We start from the raw sequence: 23662 nt of genomic DNA, 5'->3' as shown, positions 1-23662 counted from the left end.
TTATTCAAGGATTAGGAGCTGAAGAGCTGGCTTTGTTGATGCAAGCATGAAGACCAGAGTTTACGCCCCCAGCAGCCGCATGAAAAGTTGCACGTGGCAGCATATATCTCTAATCCCAGCTCGGAATCAGAGGAGGAAGGATGCCTGAGGCGTGCTGGGCAGTAGCCCAGCCAAACTGACCAGCCCGGCTTCAGCCAGAGACTGAAAAAGGTGGAGCATGAATGAGGAAAAGCCTTGATGTTAACCTCTGACCCCAGGTGGGTACAACCGTGTGTGGGCATGCCTGTGCGTGTGCGCGTATGTGTGCCTGTGTGTATGTGTGTGTGTGAGTGCGTGCGTGTGCGCGAGCATGTGTGTAAATGTGTGTGTGCACGTGTGTGTGTGCATGCATGTGAGTGTGCATGTGTTGGGGGTGCCTGTGGAGGCCAGGAAAGTTGCTGGATCTGAAGCTGGTGTAATAGGTAGTTGCAAGCCTCCCTCGAAGTGGGTGCTTAGACCCAAACCCAGGTCCTCTGCAAGAGCAGCAGGTATTTTAAACCGCACCTCCCCAGTCTCCCATGCACCTTTTTCTGAAAGGCGGTGCTCTCTTGGATTCTTGGTGTGGAGATGTCACATGTCTGGCATATCTCTAACCAGACATGCCATTTCTAGAAAGAAGGAGGCTGGTGGCTTTATGAAGAAGACCATGAACAATGTGCAAGCTCCTGCTCACGCTGTCTGCCAGTCTGGGTCGGCGTCTGGATAATAAAGAAACCACACAACTCTTTAACAAGAAAACAGTAGCCCAATGGTTAGGGCTTGAACCCACACATTTCTAAAGGTGCTCAGACGGCAATAAACATGAGAGAACTCACTAATTGTCAGGGAAGTATCAATCAAAACTCTAGTGAGTCCCGGGTAGTGGTGCACACCTTTAATCCTAGCATTTGGGAGGTAGAGGCAGGTGGATCTCTGTGAGTTCAAGACCAGCCTGCTCTACATAGTGAGTTCCAGGAGAGCCAGGATAACATAGAGAGACCCTGTCTGAAAACAACAACCAAAAACTCGTAGTGAGACAGCACCTTGTAGAAGAGCCATCTGGAAAACAGAAAGTAATGGTCTATCTGCAATGTGTACATTGGAGCCCGCGGGTCCCGTTAGGGACAGTTAAAATTGTGTGTTTGCTACATAGTACAGGCGCAGAGGTTTCTCAAAAGAATTTGAAGTTGAACCCACCAAACAATCCAACAATCCCGCTTCTGGGAATGAAGCCAAAGTAACTGAAAATAGGACTGCACAGAAGACGTGTACGCCCCACATGAATTCTCCATCTCAGCACTGTTCATAATAGCCAAGGGAAAATAAACATAAATAAATGAATAAACAAAATCAAACACAAACACCGTGCTGTGGAAGCTGCAGTGTGTCCCTGGGTCCCACAGTACACCCTTTTGTTCACACATCTTCAAACGCTCATTGCAGTGAGTCACTGGTCTGGTTCCCGGCCTCTGCCTCTGATACATTATCAGTACCGTGTCCTCACAGGGATTCCTCTCAGATAGCCTGTTGCTTCCCTGTGTCCTACAGATTCTGCGGCTTTGGATCTGCAGGACCAGCCCTTTACACAGTCCAGCAGTTACAGATGAGGTAGATGTTGAGGTGGACCGACTCAAAGCCCTGCGTCTGGGCCTGGATGGTAGCTGAATTGGTCAGCCCTCTAACCCTCCTGCACCCACATCATCACTGCTCCAGACAGCTCACCCAGTCCCATAGCCAGCAAGACACAGGGCCAGCTCTCCTTCTCTCATGACCCTGGGGACAGCTCTCCAGCCTGCCACCTGTGACAAGGGGGCACATCTCTCCCTCACCAATGCCACCACACTGCAGATGAGTGTCAAGGACAGTCGTACCCTCAGAGACAGCTCGCTCGAGCCTTCACAATCAGGGACACATCTACTGTGCTGCCCAAGTGAAGAGCAGGGCCAGCTCTCCCGAGTGCTGCACCCAGTGAAGGGCAGGGCCACACTGACCATTCTATGGAACCTATTGGTGTAATAAGCCAGAGCCCACACAGCCTGATAACCTTAAAATGTTTCACCTCCCTGCAGATGATCCGCGATGACTTGACTTACAAGTTTCTGACTTCAGGATGGTGCGTAAGACCCCACACCACCACTCTGCTCTTCAGGTTCTGTGTTCAACAAACTAGGACTTTAAAATACCTTGTTAGAGAACGGGCTTTGCGTTTGATGGGTCCTGGGGATGGAGCTCAGGTCACCAGGTTTGCACAGCAAGCCCCTTAACCTGCTGAGCCATATCGCCAGCCCCTAAAGGAAGTTCTTAGTGAAGACTCTGCAATACAGAAGTCAGACCAAGCAAATCGATGCCATACACCAGACCCTGAGAATGTGGACTTGAAAAACGAGCAAAGAATGATCATGAGTTCCTTTAGGATCCTTACAGATTGAACATTCACATCAAAATGTTCAATTCATTCATTCATTCATTCATTCATTGAACATTGCAGGGCTGGGATCAAAGCCCAGCTTTGTGTCTATGAGGAAAGTGATGTAGCGGGGGCTACACTCGTGGTGAGTTCACTTTCACAGGGATGCTCAACATCTAGCAGGCTGTGGAGCTGATCCACAGTTCCTCCAAGTCAGTGGTTCACACATTGGGATTCAGTGTCACTGTCTTTTCTCTTTTGTATCACCACATGTTGCTCGTGTAAAGCAATGGGGTTGTCATAACAGTGTCTTATGTGCATTCAGTGCACTTGGGCACACTCACACACGCCCACCGCCTTCTCTATGCCCCACCCACCCCCCTTTCCCCTTCTCTAACAGCCCCCCCTTTACTCCATCTTTTTCCCCACCTCAAATTCCCACAAGTGAGAGATGTGTGTCCTCGTGTTTGTGAGACTGGCTCAACTCGAAGACACACAGGTCCTTCTATTTTATTGAAAAAGATGCTTTTTATTTACGGCTCAGTAAATCCACAGTGTGCACACCTCACATGCTGGTTGTGAGCCGTGGCTGTTGTAAGCAGTGTGTAGATGTGGGGTGGCCCTGTTAATAGTGTTAATCCTGAGCACATAAACGTTAGGCCAGGCTAAGCCGTGATTCTTGGTGGTTTAGTTATATCAAATGCATCTAACGTCCTGCTGTGGTTTGGATGAGTATCCCCCGAAGGTCCTGATACAGCTGGACGCCCAGGGTGGTGGTATTGGGAAATGCTGTGGATAATTTGAGAGGTGACACCTTAGGTCACTGGGCCATACCCTTGATAAATGATGTGCAACCCAGTTTTCACTTTGCTCCCTGACTTGAAATTTTGACTGCTCCAACATGTGCTTCCAAGACTGTCATCGACTGACTTTGCCAACACCAAGCAGATATGGGCACCATGCCTCTGAACCTCCAAAACTGGAAGCTAAATACACCTATTTTCTTCTGTTAGTTACAGCAGGTATTTTGTTCCAGCGACTCGTAGTTTACTAGAGCACTTAACAATACTTTCAACTTACAATGATTTTATTTGGATATAATCTGACTGTAAGTTGAAGGGCATCACATGTACTCTTACAGTGGTACTGTTACAGGTGTGGCCTGTGTGAAGGAGTGTGTCACTGTCAGGGTGGGCTTTGAGAGCCTGTCTCTTCCTCAGTAACTCTGTCGCCTCCCAGAGTTGAGCAAGCCAGTCAGATTTCTGTTAAGAATTTAACATCTGGAACCAAAAATCCAAAGTGTTAAATTGCAGCTTGCTGGGTTTTTGACAATCTACATGAAAATCAATTATGACTGATTCGAGTCCTGAAAGTTACAGAGAAGAGATGGACGGCCTGGTGGAGGCCACATGGTTTCCACGCAAGCCCTGGCAGAGGCTGTGTGATTTCCATGCAAACACTGACTCTGTTCCTTTGGGAGAGGGTTTCTGCAGTTTGAACATGGTATGACTGCAGGCAGGAATTTGGGGTTTTTGTTTCTATTCGACTTGTCTCTTGTTTAGTCTCCTAAGCTCATCTTGTTCAACTCCTGGATCTGTGGCTTGCTGTTTGGTCGTCGATTGTGGCTCATTCTAAAACATTATTAGTTCAATTTTTAAAAATCCTTTTATTTTTTTTTTTACGAATCCACAACTTGTGTGTAGGATATTTCGATATTTTCCACGGTTCTGGAATGTTCTGTTCTACCTCGTCATCTGTTTTGGTGTTCCATTTTAATTTATAAAGGTTCTGAGTGACTTATTATCTCCCGGGTACTTTCCAGCTCCAGCCATGTTAGCCTGTGATGAATCCGTCCAAGGCGGTCTTCAGGTTTTGCTACTGTTTTCTATTTGCAGCATTTCCTCTCGGGTGCTTCATGGTGCGTCTCTGCTTATGAGCCGTTTGCTTGCTTGTGAGATTCTTTAACATCTTAGTCACAACCATTTCAAACTTGATCTTTCCGCTTGCCTTATTATGTCCGAATCCGGTTGTGGCTACTGGGTCTGGTCACACTGGTTTTCTCTTGCCTTTCAGGATATTTATGGCTAGGGGGTGAAATCTGAACATATTTATGGGTAAAGCTCACTTGGCCTTGTGGTTTTTAGACCTGAGGAGAAGCAGATTGTAATAGTTAAAAAAAAGGTGTATTTGCACAAAGTCACTCATTGTCTATCAAAGGACAGTGACAGAGATGGGGAGAGAGAAGGAGAGAGCAGGTTATGAGAGACTGAGAGATTGATAGAAAGAGAAATGGAGAGGGAAGGAGAGAAAATCAGGATGGGGGTCCCAACATACTCTTCACATGTGAAAGGTGCCCCATGCTCTAAGGCAGTGGTCTCAACCTTCCTAATGCTGCAACCCTTTAATACAGTTGCTCATGTTGTGCTGATCCCCAGGCATAAAATTAATTTCATCACTACTTTATGACTGTAATTTTGCTGCTGCTGTGAATGAATCATAATATAAATATCTATGTTTTCTGATAGTCTTACGTGACCCTTCTGAAAGGGTCGTTTGACTCTTAAAAGGTCAAGATCCACAGGTTGACAACTGCTGCTCTAAAAACATCCACATCTCTCAGCATAACCCAAACAATCGGCGTGCGAACCCTCAGGAAGCATTTTTGATGCAAACCACAGCTTTTCCTTAAGAAGGGGAGCCAGCCTTCTCAGGGGCTTTATGGGTCATGGTTTAAAACTGAGCTTTCATTTTTGTCTTTTTGTTTGTGTGAGAGCCTCCATATTACAAATAAACCCATCTTTTCTTTAGTTCTCTTGAACAGGTCAGCCGTGCAGTCAAGAGACCTGTGAATGAAGTTCATTGCCTTCCCGAGTCACAGCTCCCTCAATTATGTGGAGGAGACTGGGGTAAAATAATGTTAAAATCTATCTACTTGCTGGAGATAGCAAATAGCGCTCCAAAGGTAGCATGATTTCTTGAACTACTTCACTTTAGGTTATCGATCCTTCCGAATTTTCAGATCTATCTTTGCTATAAGGAAAGGTCAATGGTTATTAGTAAGAAGGAAAAAGAAAAATGAATAGCCTTTAAAACTGTGTCAGAGAAGACCCTTTCCAAGCAGCTAAGAATGCTGTGACCACACCAGAACTCATGGCAGCCAAATGTATAAACTCTAGTTTGCTGCTGTGCTATCAATCATCCATTATGAATATATTGCTTTCCCATGCAGAAGCCCGTACTTGGTAGGCCAGTGCCATAATTGAACTAAATTCCTAGCTCCCTGATCTTTTACTCTAAGACAGCCCAAACCATCTATTTCTAAGGTCAAAGCAGAATTAAAGCGTCTGCTCTACCTTTGTTCTGTCTGCCTGGCATCCCGCTTTCCCCTGCAAATACCAATGCACTCATTGTGGAGACTGGTCTGTCCGCAGCCTCAAGTGTTCCCCGTTACTCAAAGAACTCCCCCCCCCTTATAGAAACCTGAAACTGTCAGGTAAGTTAGTCTGACTGCTTCCTTGAATCTTTCCGACTCAAATGTGTGGAGACAGGAGACATCCTTCCTCTGCTAAGTCCTGCAGGTTGCCTCATGTCGAGCTATGTGGAGGAACCCAGGAAAGTGGAATCAGAATGTACAGAATGGAGAGGAAGAGGAGAATCCTCACAGAATCTGTGCTCTTGGGGCTGGCTGTGTGGTTAGATGAGCAGTTCTTTCTGCCCAGATTATTACGTGTCATTGTTAGCCTGTGCAATGCAGAAGTTGATAGAACAGACTTCTGTTTGAGGTTGATTGTTAACTTCTAAAGTGTTACCTTCCAGCACATTCAGAAAGTCAACAGAGAAATACCTCAAGGTACTCTTCTCCAAAATACCAAAGACAACAGTAAGTTAAAGAAGGGACTTAAAAATGAAAATACCATAGGCCTTCTTGGCTGAATTATGTGCAGAGCATCATCTGCTCTGTACCATGAAACTGTCTATAAATGCAGATATCTGTCACAGAACTGACTTATAGAAAGATTAAATAGAGTTCATGAGGAGCTTACAACTTCTAAGATAGCACTATTTGAATCAAGAATGGGTCATGCATCACTTTTAGGAACAGTGCCTTGAGATTTATTTTCTAACATCACTAATGTTCAATTTCTTCTTTTGAAAAATGGGGGTGTGGTTGTTTTGGTGGAGCTCCTGATTCAACCTGAGGTGATCCTATCAGAAAATTAACAACTGCCAGCCATTGAGCATTATTTGTGAGAGTTAACTTGCATTCGTGGTTTTGTGAGGAAAGTTTTCTGCAGAAAGGAGAGGGGTTCCTGCATGTAGAAATACTGAAGAGCAAAACTTGGTTATGTCTACTTAGTTACTGTTCTATTTCTGTGAAGAGGTACCATGACCAAAGCAACTCCTATAAAAGAAAACATTTAATTTGGGAGGCTTGCTTACAGTTCCAGAGAGCTGGCCATGACTGTCCTGGTAGGAATAGAGCAGCAGGCAGGCAGGCATGGTGCTGGAGAAGTAACTGAGGACTTTACATCCTGATCCACAGGCATCAGGCAGAGGGAGACTGAGACTCCCAGTGACACACCTCCCCCTACAAGGCCACACCTCCTAAGCTTTCCCAAACAGTTCCACTCCCTGGTGACTCAGCATTCAAACAAATGAGTCCATGAGAGCTGTTCTCATTCAAACCACCACACCTGCTGAGATGACTTTATCCTTAAGGGAGTTGATTGCTAAAACAATTGCATCCATATAGAACAAGATACAAGATAGGGCTGAGAAGTGACTATATTATTCTTCTAGCTAGTTCTCTATAGAATTTTCTCCACACTTTTGATGATGACATCATAGGATTTCTTCTGTGTTAGTTAAAAATAACATTAGTTTAAACACTTAATCTTGCTAAGAGTAGAAGAATTTTTGTGCTTAAACACACCTTCACTTCATTCCTTCAGGACACTAAAGTGGCCAACCTGATCAACTGTCCTAAGGTTACCTTTATACTGTTAGTTTATACCTTATCACACATTGGGTATAAATATTAATGTACTTTAACCCATGTCATCCACATTTTATACTCACAAACAGCTCTTTCCTTTTTTAAAAAAGATTTTATTTTATGTATATGAGCACACTGTAGCTGTCTTCATGCACACCAGAAGAGGGTATCAGATCCCATTACAGATGGTTGTGAGCCACCATATAATTGCTGGGACTTGAACTCAGGACCTCTGGGAGAGCAGTCAGTGTTCTTAACTGCTGAGCCATCTCTCCAGTCTCACAAATAATTCTTATCATATTCAGTCCACTTATTTTTATGCTATTTATATTTTATAAACATACCATAAGTGAGAAGCAAATAAATCAGCCAAAACTTTATTTGAGCTTCATAGAACAGCAACTATCATTCAGGGTTCACTCCAAGTAGGATTTAAAAAAAGAAAAACATTGTTTAGTAATTAGCTGAGGGAAAAAAGTAAAAATTAAAATAGCTTAGAAACATCCTGGTTGTTGTTAACAAGGATGATTTCAACTTGTCCACCATTTTTTGTCTTACCAAAGGAACAACACTTTTTCAGTTGTGTTTAGTAAGTGTTCATGTTGCTCATAATCTTGTTCTGTCCTGAATTAGTAAGCACCTACATAGAGAAACCCTGTCTCCAAAAAAAAAAAAAAATGTTTGAAGCCAGGCCAGCCTACAGAGCCCTTGTCTCCCAAACCAAAAATAATTCAATTCTAACAAGAATTTCAGAACTGGATTTCCTCTCCTTCTCTTCTCCTTGGAATCCATAACTTGTATGTTTGATCTTTCCCCATGGCTTTTCAATATTCTATCCTGTCTTACCATCCCCCTGCCTTTGCCCCAAGTCCTAGGATTAAAGGTAGGAACTACTACACCCAGATTTTCCCCATTTACTTTATTGTATTTAGAAAACGTATGTCTGTGTGTTTTGCCTGTGTGTGTGTGTGTGTGTGTGTGTGTGTGTGTGTGTGTGTGTGTACGTGCATGCCAGATGTCTGAATAGGTCAGAAAAAAGCATTGGATCCCAACTTACAGATGTTTGTAAACCACCACATGGGTGCTGGGAACTGAACCGAGTTCTCTGCAAGAGCACCAATTGTTCTTAACTACTGAGGCATCTCTCCTGCCCTGATAACTATATTTTTAACTAATGCAGCTAACCTGTAAGATGTTTTTTCTAGAAAGAAATATCGTTTTAAGATGGAGGAAGACTGTACCCATCTGACCCTTAAGCTTCCTAAGAGGTAACTACTGTCCACCCTCCAATACTTAGTGTCCAGGTACTCCATGTATGGCTCATGTTGATGGCACAGTATTAGTACTGTGAGAGTTGCTGGAAGTGTAGTGGGCAGAGCACAGCTGGCTGGCCAAACAGCTGGCTTTCTCTTTATTATTCAGTTCCAGATCCAGCCCATGGGATGATAGCATTCACATTTAGTATGAGCTTCAGCCAAGTTCTCTGGAAATGCCTTCAAGTACATGGCCAGAGATGTGTCTCTAGGTGACTAAAAAGTCATCAAACTGACAATTAGTATAAACATCATAGGACTGGCATTTTCATTTAACCATGGAAAAACTGATTAAGTAGTCTGGTCCCTCTGAAAGGAAATGAAGGTGTGTAGTGGGTAGTGCTATGAGAAATGTCTATGTGTAATATTTTTACCACTGCCCGCCCATTATCGAGTACTAACCATGTCAGTTTCTCATTTAATTCTCTGAGCGATGTCTAAAGTAGCTATTATGATTACAGATAAGTGAATTGGTAAACATGGAGGACAAATTTTCCTAACTCATTTGTCTGGTCCATGATAGAGCTGACAGTTACATGGACACACAGCCAAGCCAACTGCTGCTTTGGACCAGGCGAGATGCCCAGTACTGTAGAACCACTGTTGGGGACAAAGAGAAAGGAAAGGATTATTGAGCTTATTAAAATGGAGCAGATTTGATGAGAAAAACTACAAATACTACTTTAGTACAGCAAACCGAAGAAATACGAGTGAAAAATCTTGAGACTGATCCTAGCCCATGGCACAAGAGCCACAGGAGTGGGCAGGGCTAATCTCATAGTTTTATAACTACATGTGTCATTTCAAAGGATATGAGACCACCTTGCTAAATTTATTGCTGCCCACCCCTTCTAGCTTTCTTTACAATGCAATGGTGCCCCATCACTACCAACACCACCACACGTGGCAGGTTTGTCACTCCCCGCAATAGCTTATTTAAGGGAAATTATGAGATGCCGACTCTGGAAGTTTCTGAACATCCAGCTTTCATCTGATAGGTTTAATGGTCGTCCTTTCTCAAGTCAAGAAAGTCCTCTGGCTAACCTCCCTGACCATCTCATAACCTACATATATAATGTGGGCATGCTGACCCACAGATCTTACCAAATATCAATGAGTGCTTGTCAGCACTCAAGAAACTGGGTTTTAGGTAGGAACCAATAGCGTTGGAAACAGAAATGCCAGATGCACGGTGTAAAATGTCCTGAAGAGTCCAGGATGCGGTATGAATAAAACTGCGGAAAGGGTGTTTTATTTGGGAGAAATTTTATAGCTAGAAATAATTTTAAGCAAATGTATATAGCTGTAACTATCATCAAATAGTTTAAGTCATTCAAAGAATTAAGCAGAGCTGGGGTTTTAAAGACAATCATAAAATATCATCGAAGCATGATGGTAGTAGTAAGATCATGGAGAAATTTAAATTATAAATAAGGTTTATGTAGCTCTAGGGATCCACAACTTTAGCAATATTTTCTATATGACACCACGATAATGAAATCATTTTCCTCAATAATTTAATCCTTACCAACTCCACAGGTTACCTGCCAAACCCAGGCAGGAAACTGAAGCCTACACATTAGGCTACACGTTCAGGCTTACAGTAGTTGGGTTGGGCCTGGTTTAACCACAAAGCCTAACCTGAACATCCAGTCCCTGCAGTGTGCTTCCTCTGTAGGACCTGAACATCCAGTCCCTGCAGTGTGCTTCCTCTGTAGGACCTGAACATCCAGTCCCTGTAGTGTGCTTCCTCTGTAGGACCTGAACATCCAGTCCCTGTAGTGTGCTTCCTCTGTAGGACCTGATTTGTTCTTCAGCATCAAGAAAATGTACACCTAGTAGCTGGGGACCCAGCTCAGTTTGTAAAGTGCTTTCTGTGCAAGCCTAAGTCCAAGTTTATAATGCTCAGGACCCACACCAAAGCTGGGCATCATGTCTGTACCCATAATCCACCACTGTAATGCCGTAGGGGCAGAGAGGGTGGGACCCTAGGGCTAGCTGAATTGCTGAGTTTCAGATTCTGAGACAATGTCTTTTAAAAAGAAAGGTGGATAAGCCAGGCACAGCAGTGCACACTTTTAATCCCAGTACTGGAGTCAGAGCCAGGTGGATCTCTGAGTTCAAGACTGGCCCGCTCTACAGCATGAGTTCGAGGCCACTTAGGGCCACATAGTAAGACACTGTCTCAGAAAAAAAAAAAAAAAAAGTAGACAGCAGTAGAATACACACTGCATACTCAATGATCACACACACTCACACACACACACACACACACACACACACACACACACACACACACACACACAGATCTAATGTGAAGTAAATTGGCCAAGGAAAGGCAAGTAGAAACAGAAACATTTCATAATTTTCAAACTGAGTGACCCTGAACTGTCCTAATCCTACTTGAGTCTCTAGGGACCTTGGGGCCCTTGTCTGTAGCTGATTCTCGATTTCCACTATCATGGAGAGGAACCCTTCTAAGTCCTGCCAAGTAGAGTCTAAACATTGGATTCACATCATTCCAGCTGTTTTGTTACAAGTAGAAATGGCCACTTCAGAAATTCTTAGAAAGGTCTGGTACACCAGATGCCAATCACAACTTTCAATTCTAAGAAACCTGGTGTGTGTTGTTCTGGCCTCAAATAAGTTTTCAGAAATGTGGCCATTCTGGCTTATATTTTCTCCTGCAATTCACAGAACAGAGAATTGATGTAACCATTTCAAAGTAAGGTCTTCTTTCTCCTGAGCTCCTCCACTTTTGAGTCTTGAGAAGAAATTGCTTATCAGGGCAGCATGTCAGGGCCTAGGAAAGGATACAGTGTAGTCAGTCCCACACAGCAATTTTCTAGCTGCTATGTGTCTAACCACACCGCCCTCAGCTTCAAGGTTACGAGCAGTTCCCAGTGGGGCATGATACAGGCGTAATGGTATAAACACGCATATGATATTTTAGATACTCAGCACTCAGGGAAAGTCTATAAAGTGACCACACAGGATAAATTTATTAGTGCCTGCTTTTAAAAGCTTTCAACAATAAGTCTGCTGCTCGTCCTGGGGAGAGGGCTCCACTGAGAACCTCTCGCTCCATCAGAGGAATCTGTTCTCGGATGCTGGGATGGGTCTTGAAGTGTTCTAAGACGTTTTCCTGAATGAGATTCCACATCCAGACTTTGTGCTGTGTCTGTCTCTTGGCGGCCAGCTCCCCACTGGCCAGCATTCGGTGCTGAAACTCCCTCATTATGTCCCACATCTCAGTAATGCCCTCTCCACTTCTGGCAGAAATTCGAATCACCTGGAGAAGGCAGAACCATAACTGTTAATGTCACCGGAATTCTGTGATTTGCCAATGAATTCTTAGCATTTATGGAAACAAGAGGAAAGACCAACACGGGACGCCATTGTTCTGTTGGAGCAGCACGCTAGTGTACACTCGGTGTGTGCCTTGGGTTAATAATAGCATGGCAGAGAGAAGACACCAATCTAAGGCCCAAGTCTTTACCTTAGGATGTCTCAGATGGATGACCAAGGGAATCCCAGAGAACTTTTGAGCCTCAAGGCATGAGCAGAGGCAATGGGAAAGAGGGAGGATTCCCTGAGGCCTAGGGGCCAGAGATGAAGCCATGCTAAGGACGAGCTCCCTTCCCTGTCCTATCAGGGCGAGGCTGAGCAAGTGCCCAGCACCTACTCGGACAAGCAGCCACCCCAACACAGGAGTCATGGGAAGCCAGCAGGAGCAAAGGGCTTGCTGCTCTCGAGATGCAGATAAGCCGCCAGCGTCAATGTGACTGCACTGCTCCCACAGTATTTTTCTCTATTTTCTTAACTTACTGAAAATAACATGACTGAAAGTCACACATCGCAAACCTTTGCTCTGCTCCCCACATCCTAACACACTCAATTAGTGTTCAATCCCTTAAGGACAGTTCCTTCAGAGCGACCTCCATTACTTCCAAATGGTTTACACTGGCTGCCATCTCACTCCAGTTTTTGACGTTCTGTGGCTGAGTCTATTTAAAATCAGTGCTACAAATCTGTCTTCGTCATATTTTTTCAAAGTGTAGTCTTTACATCCAGCCTGAGACCTATGTCCTCTAAGGTGCACAGGCCACTCACTGCAGAGCACAGAAAGGAGTGCAAGCCGACCTTTGGCCTCCAGACTTCAGAGCGCCTGCGAAGCAACTTGAGTGCGCTCACATACTCTGCTTGGATCCTTCGGGCTGGCACGACCAAGTCCCCATCAGATTTAGTTACAACAACCAAATCTGCCATCTCAATTATGCCCCGTTTGATGCCCTAGAGAGAACAGAAGAAGCACACTTATCAGAAGCATGAGAATAGGGCAACAGCAGTCACCATGACTTCAGTCAGACTGTCATTTGTTCTGTCTTCCTGAGTTCATGTGCCAGGAATAATGACTGACAAGACTTGCCTCACTGCAGCAGCCCTTGGAACTATGGAAGTCATCTGTAAAATCTCTTTAGACTGACTTGTTGAGCTCTATCCAGATGTTGAGTAGACAGAGATCAAGGCAAAACCTGATGGTGGCAGGAGGCAGCTCACAGCATCTCTCGGAGACAAGAGTCAGTCGCCCAGCTCAGCCCTGAATGGTAGCTTACAAGCTAGTCATGTAGGCTGAACGCAAGGAAGCCAGGCGACTTGATCAGCAGCCCACCAAGTAAGTAAGGCAAGTTAAAAAGTAAAGAGGGTAACGGAGACACCTTGCTTAGACCGGATGAACAAAGCATGACTCCATCTGAGCCAAGGGGACACACAAAAGTGTGTGGGGCCTTCACTGACTGGTTCATGATGTGCCCAAAGAATGACAGGTCTCAGTAAAGAGTACCTCAAGTTCCATCCACTTCCCAACTTAAGTCCCACAATTAAACATGGTGGTCCCTGTCTCTTGGGACAACCCCTCCACTCCAGAGTCCTTTTTCTTCGATAAAATCAACTTTCACTTGCTCACCCCTTACCCAGTCCTTATTCTATTAACTCCATAGTCATTGGCTTTGAGTCTCTCTGGTGGCTATTGATTATTTAACACCTTAGTCCCCTGGGTTAAGCCCACCAGAGCCAAGAAAGGCTCTAACACACACACACACACACACACACACACACACACACAAAACCCACCAAAAAACTTTTCATATAATCATGGGTGTGAGTCCCCAGACCTTTACACAGACTTCTGTGTGTGGTGTGTTCAAGTATCATACACACACACACACACACACACACACACACACACACCTCCTGTGTGTCTCTTCTTCACTGGGCTAGCATTTATCATAAATCTACGGTTATAGAATTTTCCTGAATTTTGAGTTATTCTCGTAACTTTTTGCACCTGAGAGGAAGTGGGACCCTTCAGCTTTGTAGCTCGGCGGTAGCCATGGCCTGGAAACCCAGCTGGTGTCTGCGGTGAAGGGACCCTGCGGAGGACTTGGGCTGGCTAACGACGGAATGACAGAGGAGGAGAGTGCTGCACGTGTAAGTGTGGATGCTACCCAATGGTATCACTTCTGAGTCAAGTGTTATACAAGCACCCATGATGCTGTGTTCTCTCTGGACCAAAGCCCCCCATTTACTCCAGCCTCTTCTCTGCTTATAGGGAAAGGTTTACGTCTGATAAGTAGCTCAGAGTCCCGGCTTCTATCACTGTGAGTTGAGAAAAAACAAAGCACATGTTCAGAGACGCTGCCTGTGGGCCTCGTGTACTTGGCCAATGGCAGTGGTGCTGCTCATACACTGCCTTCAGCCTAGTTTCAACACCACACTGCACATTTGTCCTTTTAGACATACTTACCGGAGGGCCAGGGCCCACAGTCTTACCTGCAGTTCATCCCCTCCTGCCGGTGGCAGCAATAAAACAAACATATCGACCATGTCAGCAACAGCAAACTCCGACTGCCCCACACCTGGAAAGTTAAGCCACAACTTTATTTACAACGTTCTTTCTACTTTGTTCTACCTCACTTAATTCCTCATCTTCATGGTCATACATTAGCCCCTTTAAAGCCCCGTGCTATACCTTAGCACCCAAGACTTGATAAAGAATGAGCGCTCCTTTGCTCGGGGATCTGCAGTGGCAAAGGAAAGTGCATCTACGCAGACAGACAGCGTCATGTGGGAAGACAGAGCGAGCATGCTGTGTCTCTGCTGTGTCTTAAAATGTCACCAATGCCATCATGGAGGCCCATGTCATCACCTTATCCAATCCTGATTCCTCCCCAAAGGTTCCACCTCCTAATGCTATTAGCATAAACTTTGATTACTTTGCCAACACACCCTTCCATTTCTCACTGGGCCAATGCTGTGGATGGAGACCTTCTACCTTAAAGCTTTCTCTTGACTATCATCTGGAAGGAGCTTAAACACGGACTCTAATCTCAAACCTCATCTGCCACTATTTTCATCTCTACGCCTTTTCACCTTTATTCCAAGCTGCAAACCCCCATTCCTCTCCTCTTTAAACATTCTTGGAGAGACCTCTTAACTGCAGACAAGCACCACTGAAGGGTCTCATAGAAGCTATCCCGCAGGGAGCCTGAGGGAAAGCACAGTGGTGGAGAGCACCTGCTGGCTTGGCAGAGCCAGCTCTGCTCTGAACACCACCTAGTTAGTGTCAGCTCACAACTCTAGTTCCAGGGGATTCAACATCCTCTTCTGGTCTCTGGAGGGGACAGGAATACACAGATACACATGCAGGCAAAAGTTACACACACACACACACACACACACACACACACACACACACACACACACACACACAGAGAGAGAGAGAGAGAGAGAGAGAGAGAGAGAGGCATCTCCTAAGTGTCTTCAGTTTCTTTCATGTACTGTCACCATGGCACCCACATCACAGAGGACTTCCCTTCTCGGACAGATGTCAATCCAGCCTTCGCCAGGCCACACACTTGCAGTTTCCTGCGAGCAGCTGTACTGAAGTGGAAAGCTCCCTTCCATCCACTGAAGCCTCACTTAGCCACCACCGTATTTCTCACTTTCTCTCTGTGGTCAATTTTCTGGAAAACCTTACTTGATGCTCTGTGTCTGTGTCGATCTCCATCCCCAGCGCAAACTCTCACCTGGAAACTTCCTATTTGTTACAGATACGTCCGGTGCCTGTTTCTATCTATTCCTTTCCTCTTCTCACCTAGAGCTTCAGTGTACCCAGTCAGGCAGACATTTCAGGGTGGTCTGTCAGGCGGCTGAGCGGAGAGTGATAGTAAAGGTGGGCAGATGGGGCTTGCAGGCGAGTCCTCTGAGGAGGACGATGTCAGCAGCTGTGCCTCTTCTGTGTCCCACTTATGCTTCCTATTCCCCCTCCTTCCTTCTACCTGAAACCCAGTGGGACAGTCAGAGTTTCATCAGCCAACCTCCACTCATGAGCAACCTTGAGGTAGACGAGTGTGAAGGATGGAGAGATGCCTGAGGCATCCTGGGGACTGAAGGTGTAGAACTATACACATCCTCAAGCACCTGCCCTGGGGCTTCTTCACTTTCAAGGCAGCAATCCCCTCTTACCTGGGTCACTGCTCCTCTGAGTCTCTAGGACAAGCAGCATCACACAACTTTGAGGTAACGTGCCTGGCTTTTCACTGCCCTCTCCTCTGACTCTCCTCCACTCACTCTTAAGTGGTGGACTTCCTGAGGCTGTTAGGCCTGTCTTCAGGTCCTCAGTGTGAATGTTGACTGAGATGGGGCTCTTCAGAGTTACATGAGGGTCTGTAACTGATGGGGTGCTAAGCCAATGGCACTGATGCCCATGCAGGGAGAAAAGACAGCAGGGTGCATTGCATACGCCTGAGAGTGCCCATGTGAGGGCACGGCGAGAATGCAGCCATCTGCAAACGAGGGAGGAGAGCTCAGCAAACAGCCGTGCTGGTGCTAGACCGTCAGCCCCCAGAGGTATAAGGAGGCACACATACATAGCGGTCTGAGCCACTCAGCCCCATTTAGGACAACAAAACTAGAAACCAATATGGCCATCTTCCATTTACCACCACTTTCCTTCACGTAATGTAACTCAGTGCAGAACTAAGCCATGTTGATAAACGTTAGATCTGTATTTATTGCAGTCTCCTACAAAAATGTCACTTGGACCCCTAAGAAGCACGTCACAGTAACGTGCTGCTGACTGAACTCGTAGTAGTATTTTGCCTTCTCCTCGCTGCCGTCTCCCACAGTGTTCTCTATAGCTCTGCATGCTTCCTCCTTCCTTTCTTACGTAAGTCCCGCCAACTTACTGTCGACGCTTTTGAAATCATCTCCTCCTCACTGGTCCTGCCTTACCTGATTGACACCATAGTCTAACTGCCTTCTACCTTCACTCTGAATCTTCTGACCATTCTTCATTCTGCTGCGGGTTCCCTCCAAATGCATCTGTGGCTTCCCTTGTTCTAGCTTCCCACTCCTTTCAGAGAAGATGAAAACTCTTTGGCAGGCACATAAGGAAGACCTGACCCCAGCCACTGCTCCAAGCCCCTCTTTGCTCACAGTGCTCTGAGTGGCCTGAGCAAGCTGCACGTCTCTTGAATGAGTCACGTGTTATCCCCACCATTAAATCCCAGCCTCCCTCCTCCAGGAAGTCTTCGCTGATTCCCCCAAACACTGGTTTGGGTTCTGTCATATACATTCATCACAAAGTAAACCAAGAGGTTCTCTCTCCACAAGAGCGTGAAGTGCTGAGGCTTCCTGTGATGTTCTCACTGCACATAACTATGTGCTACAGAGGAAATAGCCAGCACCATGATCCCATGTGTGCTGTGAGGCTGGGATTTGCTTCCCAAGGTCGTCCAAGGGCTTACTCTCCTCGGGCACAGAGAACATGTCAGCTCAGATATCAGCTGTGCAGACACAGAGCTCGCTGCCACCTTTTTTATCGTGGGTAGGGAGCAAAACCCGTGTACTCACATTGTCTATGGGCAATATCTTGTACGTAATTATACTTCATATCTGCTGGATGAACTAAGTGAAGTCAGCTGTTATTCATCTATAAATAGCATTCATTATAAAAGTACACTATTCTTATGAAATAGTCTTACACTCACCTACAGTTTCAATAAGAATGATGTCATAGCCTCCTCCTTCACACAGCACAATGGCTTCATTTGTGGTCCTTGTCACCCCTCCTAGAGTCCCACTGGTAGGAGATGGCCTGATGTATGCATTCATGTCTCTTGACAGTTCAGTCATCCGTGTTTTATCACCTAAGAGGGACCCTAAAAACACACAGTTATATTGTAGTCATGAACAGTTGTGTGGGCTACTTACCAATCAGCAAATTGCAAAATGATCTGGTGCACAGCATTTCTTCCTGGGCCTCAGATGCACTGAATATTGCTGAGTTCTCTAGATCACTGCCTGTGCTCACACTGCAGCAACCATGGGATGCTGAGTTCTCTAGATCACTGTCTGTCCTTATACTACAGTAGCCATGGGATGATGAGTTCTCTAGATCACTGTCTGTCCTTATACTACAGTAGCCATGGGATGCTGAGTTCTCTAGATCACTGTCTGTCCTTATACTACAGTAGCCATGGGATGCTGAGTTCTCTAGATCACTGTCTGTCCTTATACTGTAGTAGCCATGGGATGCTGAGTTCTCTAGATCACTGTCTGTCCTTATACTGTAGTAGCCATGGGATGCTGAGTTCTCTAGATCACTGTCTGTCCTTATACTACAGTAGCCATGGGATGCTGAGTTCTCTAGATCACTGTCTGTCCTTATACTACAGTAGCCATGGGATGCTGAGTTCTCTAGATCACTGTCTGTCCTTATACTACAGTAGCCATGGGATGCTGAGTTCTCTAGATCACTGTCTGTCCTTATACTACAGTAGCCATGGGATGCTGAGTTCTCTAGATCACTGTCTGTGCTCACACTGCAGTAACCATGGGAGCAGTCCAAGCTCCGGGATGCCAACATGGCCTCCTTGAATTGACTGGGGGTTCAAATCTAAGCCCCCCAAGCCCCAGGCAACAACCCTACCTTACCTTCCTTGACCAGTGTCAGCCTTGCAGTCCTAAACGAACCCTCTGGCCCAGAACTGTGCCTCTTCATGGCTCTCCCCACATTGGTGTGCCTGTGTATTTGCTGGTGTCCTGCCAGGACACCTGGTATGTCCTCTTGTCACTAATTCACAAGATGTCAAATCAGGGTCCTGGCTACTTCATTTACCTTCCTGAACCCCTCCTCTCCTACATAAATGGAATAAGTAGTGATGACGTTCAAATGCCATTATGCAGGAATCTAATGTGTGCTTCAAACCTGGTATCAAAACAGACCATATCTATCTTAGACACACTAAAGTCTTTTCCTTCTGAGTCTTTCTGGAACTTTCTCATGACACAGCCTTTGCTGAAGTCTGTATGGTACACAGCAACTGTTCCACAATTTGCCGGCACCCTGTAGGATGTGAGAAAACTTTGACGACCCTCTCCTTTCCCTCATTACCAAGAACAGTCTCCCCTCCCACTGCCTTCTCTGGACAGAGGCTTTTCCTCAGCCTTATGCCAATCTGTTACGTCTCACCCCTCACCTGGACTTAGTCTACACTGAGCAGAGCGCACAGTGAGAAGATGGAGACTTTCCCTACAACACGTCTCCAGTTCACAGTGCTTGTTTAAGTTCCTTCAGCTGATGGTTTCCAACCAGGGTCAGTTCCCTCTCCAACCCCACAGGAGTCTGCTGTATCTTGAGACATCTTTACTTGTCACAAATGGGGCAGGATGCTACTGCACCACCGGGAAGTGGGTGGGATTCAGCTAAGCAAACCTTAATTCATAGGACAGTGACCACATCCACGAACCAGGCCCACCAACAAAGACCCGCCAACAGTGTCAGCAAACGTCAGCAATGCCACAGCTGAGAAAATGTGCTCTAGCAACAGCTCACGTCCCCTGCCTATGACCTCCTCCTAAAGACGCTGTACACTGAATGCTAAACAAAGTGGTTATCGCAGAAGCTGCACTGATACGCAGTGGACTAATTAATTAATTAATTGTAGTATTTGAGCAAACAGTAATATTTGAAATTCTCAAAGAATTAAGCCCTTGAACCACTATTACCTTCTTCTTTTTTGTAATTAAAAATATATTTGCTTTTATTTATTTATTTATTTTTTTGGTTCTTTTTTTTCGGAGCTGGGGACTGAACCCAGGGCCTTGCGCTTCCTAGGTAAGCGCTCTACCACTGAGCTAAATCCCCAGCCCCTGCTTTTATTATTTTTAAGTGTGTGTGTGTGTGTGTGTGTGTGTGTGTGTGTGTGTGTGTGTGTGTGAGCCTAAGTGCAGGTGCCCTTAGAAGTTGGCGATGCTGGCCTTATAACTTCCTGGAACTAGTGTTCTAGGTGATTGTAAGCTACTCAGTGTAGATGCTGAGAACTGAACTGGGTCCTCTGTGGGAACAGTCAGTGCTCTTAACCACGGAACTATCTCTCCATCCTACTAATTACCTTCTGCCATATCATTACATACAAGGAATGGGGACAGTCTTACCTGAACAGTTACATTCACCTAAGGGCTTTTCCCTACCACGAGATGGTGAAGACTGAGTTCCTTAAAGGTATACCCTTTTCCTTTATTATTCCACATTAGAACCTTCTAGCAGGTACTAATTCTAGGGCACATGCCTACCATATACTTCAACTTCCTTATTAATTTCACATAAAACCTTTCCTAAAGAATTTTCTGTAGAAATCATCCCTGCAGAAGTGCAAAATCTATTCTATCTATGTATTACCCTATGGATTACAAGTGTGTGCCACCAGGCCTGGTTTTCTTACGAGTGCTATGGTCAAACTCATTTCCTTGTGCTTGCAAGACAGCAAACTTAACACAGCATTAGCAACTTATTCTCCCATATAACTGTCCTTTCAGTGAACCCCAAATGTTAGCTGTGGGCCCAGGGTGGTCTTGATGCTATATCACAGGAATGCTTATGACTCTAAAGTACAAGGGCAGACCAATAAATGAATAGATGAATTAATATTTACACAGACTAGGGATTCACATTTATAACATTCTATTTATCTGCATTTTTTTTCTCTTGAATTACAGATACTTTTTTAGAACCCTAAGAATAGGACCCTTTGCGTTCAGTTTGAAAAGGTTAGAAACCACAACTTAGTCAGTAAAGTGCTGTCTTTCAAGCACAAGGAAATGAGTGTGACCCCAGCACTCATATAAGAAACTAAGCCACTACCTAAAGACTGACCCTGGACTCTGACCCCATAGGTAGCAATGAATATCCTAGTAAGAGCACCAGTGGAAGGGGAAGCCCTGGGTCCTGCTAAGACTGAACCCCCAGTGAACTAGACTATGGGGGGAGGGCGGCAATGGGGGGAGGGTTGGGAGGGGAACACCCATAAGGAAGGGGAGGGGGGAGGGGGATGTTTGCCCGGAAACCGGGAAAGGGAATAACACTTGAAATGTATATAAGAAATACTCAAGTTAATAAAAAAAAAAAAAAAAGAAAAAAGAAACCAGGCCTGGTGGTACAGGTTTGTAATCCTAGCACTCGGAAGGCAAAGATGTGGACTCTTGGAGCTCACTACCAGTCACCAGAGCCTACTTGGTGGGTGCCAAGACAGATTCTGTCTCAAAAACAAGATGGGCATCACCCAAGGAATGACACTGAGGCTGACCTCTGACCGTCACTCACATGTGTCCCTTACACACATTCATGCATACACATACACACAGAAAAGAAGGGTTAGGAGCCACCTAGCTATGTGCTATGCAGCTTTAATCACAGGATGTAACATCAGTTCTGTAATTAATTACTATTTCAAGGCACTGTTCTGTTTTTCTATGAAAATACTCTAGACCATGAAGAAGTGGCCTTCTTGCATGTATGAAAATTAGAATCATTTATGAAAACCCTTCATTAATTTCCATTTAGCAAAGTTCCTTTGTTTGTTTGGTTGGTTGGTTTGGTTTCTCAAGACACGGTTTCTCTGTGTAGTCTGGCTGTCCTGGAACTTGCTCTGTGGACCAAGTGGGCCTCAAACTCAGAGATCACCTGCTTCTGCCTGCTGAGTGCTGGGACTAAAGGCGAGTGCCAGGCTCACTTAGCCAAGTTCTTAAACAGTAAATAACCTAGACAACAGAGTGACCAGGATTTAATCTCAGAACTTGAGTATAATTTCATTTACAGTTAAACTTTCTATTACAGTGAACCAAATCCTTTGACTGCTTTGAGCTATATTTCTCAGTAAAGGGTAATTAAAAATTGTCATCTGCTTCTCTCCCGACCTTAGGTCTTTCAAGTATGATTACTTTCTGAAGAACACCACAGCATGAAAACCAAACACTTTCACTAAATACCAAGTAGGTAGCCCTCAGAGGCCAGATGGAAGTGTGACTGCTAAAGCTGCCTGTTTCCCTCGGAGGACATGAACCGGGCCGGACTGGGAGCAATGTGTCAGTCACCCTAAAGCACAGGCCCTGTGCTGGTGCCTCACCTACGGCAGGCACCCAGTGCCAGCCAATGCAGAGCAGTAATCTGAGCAGCTTACCTCAAGGAGAGTAGTTACAGCACAGGCTTTGTATGCTTTAAAATGGTCCTGAGGGAGCTGAGTTGACATTCACTTTATCTCTGATGAGCTGCAAATTAAGTGTGGAGTGAATGCATGACCTCACACCAGCAAGTAAGTGCTGAGCACTGTAGTGCACTGTGTGCTTGCTCTTGAGTGCTGTGGGGAACAGCAGTAGGTTGCAGAGCCCTTCAAGAGCTTTGTCACTGGACATAGACAGATGACAAGCTATAAACACTTGTTCTTTTCCCTCAGGATTAACTGAAGAGATGCTACAACACCATGAAGATAATGTAGAGAAGTAGAGACCACTGCAGAAACAAAGTCTGCATGATCACCAAAAGGCTAACATACTCCCTTTGGTCTGCCTCATCTTCTGGTCCCTCTCACCCTGCCTGAGTAACCACTGAGCTACTCAGAAGCTGACCTCCTCTGTGGAGTACAGCACTTCCTAAGCAAGTCTCAGAGTCTCTAGGCCACTCTGCAGAACAGAGATGACACCTTTCATGAACAAACTCAGCTGGCAGTTAGAGGCCACCCACCTAGCATTTCCCACTAACCTGTAACCAAGCCCCCATTAGCGGTCCAGTTAACAAAGGCCAGCTATACTTACCACCACTGGTGCAGGAAGACGGGTCCACGGCTAGCACAGATAATCTGTGCCCTCGTTCAGTCAGCATTTTCCCAAAACATTCTATGAAGGTTGATTTTCCTGCACCAGGCGGTCCAGACAATCCTATAGCAGAAAGAGATCCGTGTGACCGCTTAGATGAAAAGGCATCCTGGCATTTGGGAGCCAAGGACTACCACAGAGTCATACCACACAATGAACCTCACACAAGAGATTCATTAGGAGGGAAAACAGGATCTCTGATTGGGCAGGGAGCAAAGAACTGAACAGGAGGCAGGCTTTTTATAGGGTTTCCTTGGGGTGGCCTGGGATTGAGGGGTTATGTGGCCTGATCTTCGGCTTTGGTTCTTGTAAGGTACAGCCTAGACACTGCCGTGCTTCGAGGGGCTGGGAATGGCTGTTTGGAAGTCTGTGGAGTGGGGCCTAGCTGCCGTACCTTCAGTGACTTACAGGTCTCCCATAAATAAAATCAGCACCATGAGTAGTTTCATCTAGTCTATGAAAATCATAACTGACATATTTTAACATGCCTTAAAGTGTAAGTGAAAAATCTTACCTCTATCTAATTCCTGAGTAACAGTGAGACAGAGGAAAGGTTCCAAAGCTCTGTGCGTTCATGTGGCTTGCCCTTTCCCCGTGGTGCAGGTCTTTGGGAACATACGTTATTGCTTGTGTGGCAGACTGTGCAGTTTCTACATCTGTCCTCCTCTCATCATGGTAGGTAATTATTCCACCCACCCCACTTCTGCTTCTGCC

At 45.4% G+C, this 23662-nt stretch overlaps 1 protein-coding gene and 1 long non-coding RNA gene across 17 annotated transcripts in view; one reads left to right on the top strand and one right to left on the bottom strand.

Moving 5' to 3' along the window:
* Positions 1-5230, top strand: part of LOC102550010 (uncharacterized) — a 48705-nt gene extending 43475 nt beyond the window's left edge. Inside the window, exons 4-5 of the long non-coding RNA XR_015643611.1 lie at positions 10-257; positions 2088-5230. This is a non-coding gene — a long non-coding RNA (uncharacterized LOC102550010). The remainder of the gene's footprint in view (positions 1-9; positions 258-2087) is intronic.
* A 6482-nt stretch (positions 5231-11712) lies between these two features.
* Positions 11713-23662, bottom strand: part of Mmaa (metabolism of cobalamin associated A) — a 29613-nt gene continuing 17663 nt past the window's right edge. For 6 of the 16 annotated variants that reach the window (NM_001389261.1, XM_087594104.1, XM_087594099.1 and 3 more), the window contains 5 exon segments: positions 11713-12026; positions 12878-13027; positions 14567-14652; positions 17788-17958; positions 22889-23011. In NM_001389261.1, the coding sequence (NP_001376190.1) occupies positions 11739-12026; positions 12878-13027; positions 14567-14652; positions 17788-17958; positions 22889-23011 (818 nt within the window). In that variant the 3' untranslated portion in view covers positions 11713-11738. 16 annotated transcript variants of the gene reach the window in all.

The sequence above is a fragment of the Rattus norvegicus genome, chromosome 19, assembly GCF_021556685.1.
Source record: "Rattus norvegicus strain SHRSP/BbbUtx chromosome 19, alternate assembly SHRSP_T2T, whole genome shotgun sequence".
In the NCBI taxonomy this organism is placed as follows: domain Eukaryota; kingdom Metazoa; phylum Chordata; class Mammalia; order Rodentia; family Muridae; genus Rattus; species Rattus norvegicus.
The sequence above is the reverse complement of the archived record's forward strand: the minus strand, read 5'-3'. Positions and strand labels throughout refer to the sequence as shown.